Source organism: Equus asinus, chromosome 27 (genome assembly GCF_041296235.1).
Source record: "Equus asinus isolate D_3611 breed Donkey chromosome 27, EquAss-T2T_v2, whole genome shotgun sequence".
Lineage (NCBI taxonomy): Eukaryota > Metazoa > Chordata > Mammalia > Perissodactyla > Equidae > Equus > Equus asinus.
Window position 1 is genome coordinate 31069058 of NC_091816.1, and position 8142 is coordinate 31077199.

Consider the following 8142-nt stretch of genomic DNA (forward strand, 5'->3'; position numbering starts at 1 on the left):
ACATTTGACATTGCAACTGTATACACACATCCACCCCACACATGGGAGAGGGGGGCGTTTTATGTGTGAAGGGTTCTATATGCATATTTATACATGCCTATTTGTATATGCATATTACATATATTACAAAAATATCTGCATTATATAATTGAAATAAAATTGCAGAAAACAATCTTTATCACATGCACTCTGGTAGTTTGTATTGTATTATATGCCATTCTTTTACGTTAAAAAAAATGTGTTTCTCAACACATATAATTAAGTTCCTGATCCGCTAATGGGATACAGCCTACAGCTGGAAGAACATTGGCTTAGGTAATGGCAGTATAAACCACATATTGGCAAACGAAAGATGCCTTTCTGCTGCGACCACCAAAGCACTGTGTCCACCTGACACCAACATGGGAGTGTGTTGCTGAACTACGTATAAGTCAGCATTGAGGCAACGTAGCCAAAATGGATTCGCCTTCATTTATAGGAGAGTGGTCTGAGTTTCATTCAGCCAGGATTAATTGTATTACCATTATATAATTAAACATAACTGCACCTTATTTGCTGGAAGGGTACTAAAGTTTTGGATAGGAGGTAAATAAAAAAACAAATGATATTATCTTGGAAAATTGATAAATACTGTCTAAATTTTATGTGGAACAATGTATGTTCATGATTAATCAAGAAAATAATGGCAAAAATATGTAGTGAGTAGAGTCTTGCTCTTGGAAATATCTAAAATTACTAGGAAGGTATATTGTCCACCAGGAAATACTGTTGAATGAATAAGCAAGGTTAAGAACAGTCTGTAAGGGATGCTATCCTCTGTGTAACAGAATGAGAAAACGTATGTACATACATACATACATGTTGTCTTTTCTTGGCAAAAAGAAACTCTGAAGACGTTAATCAAAAGCTAAAAACAGGAACAGCAATGCTGAGGATAGGGATCAGAATGAACTTCTCTGAATATGTATTTTCTCATAAGTTTAACTCTGATAATCACATAAATGTTTTACATTTTCAAAAAATAAAATTGAAAAAAAGCATATAGTATATTCAGGATAAAGCAAATATCTTAATATAATAAATATATTTATATTTAAGCAAATATAAATATTAAGACCGCTAGAAACCAAGATTTTAATGGAAGTTATTAGTTTGAAGTCAAAGGAATAAATTTAAAACCCTAGTGATGTTAAATTAGGTTTGAAAATAGCACTATAAACTGATTTTTTTCCTAAAAATATGTACTGACATCTTTTGCTTAAGATCAATAATCTATTTCCAAAAATATAAATTGCAAGCATGTTTTTTTATTGTTTTAAATGGCAAGAATTATAAAGCATTGTTATGTAAAACCCAAATATAACTAATTTCCTACAAAATAAGACAGTAATACCTGTAGAAAAGGAACATACTATCTTGATAGGATCTAAAATGCTCAAACGTTGTTTCCTTGATCATCCAGCAATTATTATGTTATTAACACACAGTTGCTTCACATGTGGTTACATGAACTGTTTGCATGCTGGCTGAGAAATTGTTAGCTTACAATATGGTACAGCAAATAACACAGAGCAATCAAAAATAAAATAAATTCAAGAAAACTTCCCATAATAGACTTTTTTCCCCAAGCTAAAGGAGACATGACCCGTGAAGAAGGTTAGGAAGGGCGGAGGGGGACGGATAAAGCGCTCATTGCCCTTGGCAAATGCTGATGGTGTGGATGCAGGTTAAGGGTCAGTTTTAGGCAAGGTATCCCGTTGTCAGGAACGAATAGAGATTCTCTGTGTCTTGGAGCTGCCGTACAAACTGCTGGACGGGAAATAAATCCTCAGAGGTGGTGGGCAAGCTAAAGGAAGGAATGGTTACAAAACGCAGATGTGTTTATTCCTGTGTTCAAAAATTCCTTCCCATGGAGCCATGAGAGATATCAGTCTATTTTTCAGAGAAAGGTATATCATCTCATCATCACACTGAGTACCACTCTGTGAAACTTTTCTTAGCGATGCCCAAAGCACATGGCTTGTTTGTTTATACTCTGTGCGCTTTTTAAGATGTCTACACGTGATTATGTTCTACCAGTGTGGAATGTAACTCAACACTCTTCCATCACGTAATGTTTTTTAGAATACTGTGTTAAGTGTTAAGGCTGTAAATAAATATTTCCCCTACACCAACATCTGCTGAAGAGTGAGGTAGTGAGGGTTATACACTCTGTCAGTTAGGATATTAAAATCCAAGGATCCTAATGGGTAAACATTAACTACGACACGATCTGTGGGATACACTTGCATTTTCTGCCCTGAAAGGTCTAGAAGTAATGTGATGTGATGGCCCTGAACACATCTCTTCCAAAAGGGTAGCCTCTAGACAAAGAGAATTAGGGCTCCTTGAAGGAATGGTTGATTCTAGATGTGGAGGAGAAAATGAGCAATGAGCTTGTGACATCTGTTCATCTCAGAGGGCAGAGAAGCTGTTAAACTAAAGGGCTCATGTCTTACAGGCACCAACACAAAGGGGTCCCAATTAGCCAACAGTGGGACAGTTGGAGCATCAAAGGAGCAATTGTTGTAGTTGATTGCAGCCCATATGTTCATAATTTTTATTAAAACAAATAAGATAGAAGGAAAGAAGAAAGGAAAAACCAGAACAACAATAAGAAACATGATCTTTGATACCTTTCTGGTGGAGTGTAGAGTGAGAATTTTGTATTAATGGACACTTTATAGTTATGGGCATCTGTGCTTCAGAAATAAGTCAGTAAAGGTACGTGTGTAAAGATATTTCCTGTAGAATTGTTTGAAAAGGCCAAAAATTGGAAGCTACTTTAATAGCTACCAATAGTAGATTAATAAAATAAATAATAGTACATCCATTTTATGGACTACTATGCAACCACTAAAAATAATGGAGTATAACTTTATGAAATGACACATAAAGATGTCTGTAAGATATTGATGAGTGGAAAGAGGAAATTTCAGAGTAATATAAAAGACTTTAGCCCATTTTTGCACAAACTGAAATGATATATGATTATACAAATAAATGTATTTCCTTAAAAAGATAAAAGTTGGAGTGATCTAGGACAATACCACCAGGTCACCTCTGGGATTAGAATTTGGCATCACCCTTGGACAGGAGTAGTTTGAGAGGGAATTTTCATATCTGATTTCGTATATTCTTACATCATCTTAAATCTTATTTGCAAGCATGTATTAGTACATGTGTAAGAAAAGAGATAACCCCTCCTATGTACCAGTGATACTATTGTCTAACCCGTCTGTCTCTCTCAAAGGTGCCAGGCTGCAAACAAGACCTGCCCCACCAATTACGTTTGGAACAATCGCCACTGCAGATGCCTGGCCCAGCAAGATTTTATTTTTTCCTCTAATGCTGGAGATGGTAAGCACAATCATGTTTCAAAGACTAAATGCCAAGGGTCTCTATTTTAATTAACAGGTATTTTAATATTAAAATCACATGTATCATATTCGGATCATCATACTTTGAAATAAGTCACAACAAAATAGGACATCTTCTGCTTCATGTTAGTATTATTTTGAACTTCTTTGGAAAGAAGCATACTCATGTTTGTCACAACCCTTTGATAAAAAAACATAACAAGAAAGATGCTTTTAAATGCTTTTAATTGTTTCACACCACACATAGAGCCAAGTAAGGTATAGTAATGATGTTACGACCGTGTTTGTTTAGACTCTACAGATGGATTCCATGACATCTGTGGACCCAACAAAGAGCTGGATGAAGAAACCTGTCAATGTGTCTGCAAAGGGGGCCTTCGGCCTTCCAGCTGTGGCCCCCACAAAGAACTAGACAGAAACTCATGCCAGTGTGTCTGTAAAAACAAACTTTTCCCCCACTCGTGTGGGGCCAACAGAGAATTTGATGAAAATACATGCCAATGCATATGTAAAAGAACCTGCCCAAGAAATCAACCCCTAAACCCTGGAAGATGTGCCTGTGAATGTACAGAAAATGCACAGAAATGCCTCTTAAAAGGAAAGAAGTTTCAACATCAAACATGCAGGTAAGAAATCTTCATAAATAAAGTTCATTTCTCCTACTGGAAATAGTTTTCTCAGCCAAAATAGCAATTGCTTGTTAGAATGAGACCAGTAAGTTCTGGCAGACAGATTCTGACATTTTTCAACCAATGCTAAACTTTCGTGAGACTGTATTTGCTCGCAAAAAAAGCAGGACAGGACCCTGGGAACCAAAACCAGATCCAAGCTCAGAAAGGGCTCAAAATCCATGTCCCAGAGGCTAAGGAAGTGGTGCTCAACACGAGTTGGAGGACAGATGAATAGGACAGTCACGAGTGGAACATTTTCAAAATACACCCAGGCGGTGCATTCCTGCCCCCACCCAAAATTATGATGCCATCAGATGGAATGTAAGACAGTTATTCCAAGTGCATAAAACTTTATGCAAACTTTACAAAGGATAGGATAGTGCCATTTACCATAGACTTGTATCTAGAAATGAAATTATTTAAGCTAAGTATTTAATGGAATTAGAGAAATAAGTTAATATGTGGTTACAGGTCACTCCAAGACTTATTCCTTAAACTTTCATTTTTCTCCCTTCTCCACCAAGGAAAACATGAGACTGTTGGACTCAAACACTTTCAATGTTAATCCCCGAACTTCTTCCCCTATAATCTGAGAATAGAGTGGTCTACATTTTTTTTTTTTCTTGAGGACGATTAGCCCTGAGCTAACTACTGCCAATCCTCCTCCTTTTGTTGACGCACTTACCCGCTGCGCCACTGGGCCGGCCCCTAAGGTGGCCAGATCTGTGCTTTTGACATTTCCTCCCACATTCCTTCAACATTGCTCCACCAGTCATGCCTTCTCTCTTCCATACCTTTAATGTCTCCAACTCTATTGTCCTTTCCCCTCAATTTATAAAAGTTCCCAAATTTCTTCTACGTTTTTAGCATCTTACTGTGATGCAGAGCGTACTTTAGCAACCAAGCTCTGTCCTTCTCTGCAAAGTTGCTCCAAGATCAGGCATTTGGGGTTTGTGTTCATCTCTTTCATCTCTCATTCAACCAACTGTCATGTGGTTTGTGCCCTAGAATTCTATGATAAATTTCTGTTTAAGACATCAGGAGATCTTCAGTGCCAAACGCAATGGACAAGTGGGTCTTTATGTGACCTCTCCTTTCTGTAGCCTTTGTTTAAGCTCTCCTCTCTTTTTTTGGCCGAGAACGTGGTACCTTCCTGCTTGTCCTCTAGTTTTCAGACCTTTTGTTCTTCATCACCTTCGGTGGGTTCTCTTCTTCCATCCACTCTTTAAAGACAGTGATACGCCTTTCCACAATGATGATGCCCATAACTTAAAATTCACATTTATTTACAATTCAGTATCTGCATTAATGTTCTTCATTACTTTTTTCCTCAATAAATAGTGTCCTTCCTTTTGATTCTCAAGTGTTTTGTGCTCCCATTTTTATTTGTGTTTCTGGTGATGCATCCACACGAACGTTTTAGCTACTGCATAAAGAAACTTCAGCGAGTCTAGGTAGCTCAGTGATGACATTTTTTCTTCTGTTATCATTTCAGTATACCTTATAGGAATCCTTTGGTTTCCTCTTTAGAATATTTTTAGCAATAAAACTATATTTCAATTTTATTTGCGTACTCCTACTCTAGTTACCAAAAGGATGTTTCGAAAATGCAGAATATAGATAGTAAATTTTATTAAAGATCATTAAACCATTTTGTATATTACGTCCTTCTGAGTGAATCTAGTATATATTGAAAAACCCGAAATTTTTATGTTTACATAAGACTAACCAGCCATCATACTTTTCTACAGAATTCTTATATTAAATCAGAAAGGTTTATATCATAGTATTTGTCCTAATGGCATACATTGTTTCATAAAGTTTCTATTTACTGAAACTCTCCCATGGTTCATTTTTCTAGGTGTATAATTCCAGGTTTTATGTATATATTGAAGCAAAAAAAGGACAATTCAATAGTTTGAAAATATGTATACTCCTCATTTTCTCTTAATATTTATTCCAGTGGTGTGGTGGGCAAAGTATATATTCTTTGGTCCGCTGCCTTAATCAGCAGCTTTCATTAATCATTGAGAATTGTATCTTTTTAGTAAAGGAATACCAGTTGTCTTATAATAATGCATTTGTATTTAGAAGTAAAAAAAGTAACATTTTAACTAGATATGCTTGCTTTTCTAGAGCAAAAGAAATGAAGTTTCAAAATCACATTGGTAGATTTTCTGTAGTGCACTTTGATTTCCATGTCAGGTCATCTTGCATTTTTCCCTGTGCATCCATGCCCATCCCCACATGTTAGGCATATTCACTCCAAAAAGTTTTTCACAGATACCTCCCATTCATTGAAGCAACAGGGCTACTCATGTTATTGGCTGTCTGGTCATTTGTCCTTTCACCACTACTAGAAACTGGAAGCCTAGGCTAGGAGGAAAGGGACCCTCACAGTGAGTATCGTCGCTCTCCCGCCCTTCCCCTTGACTGTGTTGGTTTCACATGGAGCCCAGGTGGAAAAAGGAGAGTGAGTCACCATCAGGCAGCCAGCTTCTTGCCCAGCAGAGAAACAAGAGGGAGGGTGGGGCTCCTCACTGAGGACCACACTCCTGCCAAAATGGCTGGGTTTAATCATTTCGAAGTCTGGGTTCCATACAAGTTTCAGCCTCTTGTGAATTCTCCCATGCTTACATGATCACACTAAATGGGCAGACCTTATTCACTTTCAAAATTTCTGTTTTATGTTACTTTCATCCACAAAGCGGAGAGCACTTCAAAAGAACTAAGGTTTACGACATCTCCTCCCATTTGTTATATCAGCAAGCAAGACTGTCTTTTAGGTTTTCCATGCCTCTTAAATTGTATAATTCTAAGCACAAACTTTAACAAGTTATAAACCTGAGAACAATTTTATGATAAAATGAGTAACTTTGTTCTAGTTTGAAATTTAGAAAGATGCAAAGATACGTTTGTAGCATCATGAATTCATCCCTTGGTCTTTAACAAAAATGTGTTCTCTTTGTTCTCCTAGTTGTTACAGAAGACCATGTACAAATCGACTGAAGCATTGTGAGCAGGGCCTTTCATTCAGTGAAGAAGTCTGTCGCTGTGTCCCTTCATACTGGAAAAGAACACATATGAACTAAGATCGTACTATGTTTCAGTTTGCCAATTTTCTATCATGGAAAACTGTGTTGCCACGTTAGAACTGTCTTTAAACAGAGAGACCTTTGTGGGACCATGGTAACAAAGGCAAAGTCAGTGTTTCCTGAACCATGTGGACAACTTTACAGAAACAGACTGGAGCTCATCTACAAAAGACCTCTTTCAAAGACTGGTTTTCTGCCAGTGGCCAAACAGCCGAGGTTTTCGTCTTGTGATTAAAAAAAATATATGATTATATAATTTATTTCCACTAAAAATATTGTTTCTGCATTCATTTTTATAGCAATAACAATTGGTAAAGCTCACTGTGATCAATATTTTTATATCATGTAAAATATGTTTAAAATAAAATGAAAATTGTATTATAAGCTAGTAAGTTCAGTCCATTACCATCTTATACTATAAGCAAAACTTGATATTATGAAAACATTCGTCTCCCCCTGCCCTTTTTCTTTTTCTCTAACCAGATGTCAGATTTTGATTGCTATGAAAAAGCATGATCCTGTAAAAGAAAGGTTCAGACGGAGAACAGTTGCTACCACATTTTATTTAAATTCCTCTCAGTGTATTTAATGGTTATAAACACTATAGTACAGGATACTTTTGAATTTATAACCAGATCAATTAGTATGAAACATATCACCTTGTGAGACATTCTGCTCAGCGTGTCCATGGACGGAAAGTTATTGAGTGCACCAGGAGCATTCGACCCTTCATTTGATATAACATCCCTCAGTGTATTAAAATGCCTTTAAAATATTTTACTCAAAAAGAATCTTTTCCAAATATTTGCCTTCTTCTGACCAGCTTGATGTACTTTTTTATGAGGTTAAGTGCTCCTAATCCAACACATATAAAATAAACTGGAAATAACATTTTAATGCTCATATATCTTAAAAAGGGAACATTTCAGTCACACAATTAAAGTACTTGTTTTATTT

At 36.5% G+C, this 8142-nt stretch overlaps 1 protein-coding gene across 2 annotated transcripts in view; it reads left to right on the forward strand.

Annotated features, from left to right (window-relative positions):
- Positions 1-7569, forward strand: part of VEGFC (vascular endothelial growth factor C) — a 115397-nt gene extending 107828 nt beyond the window's left edge. For both annotated transcript variants that reach the window (XM_014860656.3, XM_070499828.1), the window contains exons 5-7: positions 3293-3399; positions 3712-4045; positions 7068-7569. In XM_014860656.3, coding sequence (XP_014716142.1) covers positions 3293-3399; positions 3712-4045; positions 7068-7182 — 556 coding nt within the window. In that variant the 3' untranslated portion in view covers positions 7183-7569. The remainder of the gene's footprint in view (positions 1-3292; positions 3400-3711; positions 4046-7067) is intronic.
- The last annotated feature ends 573 nt before the right edge of the window (positions 7570-8142 follow it).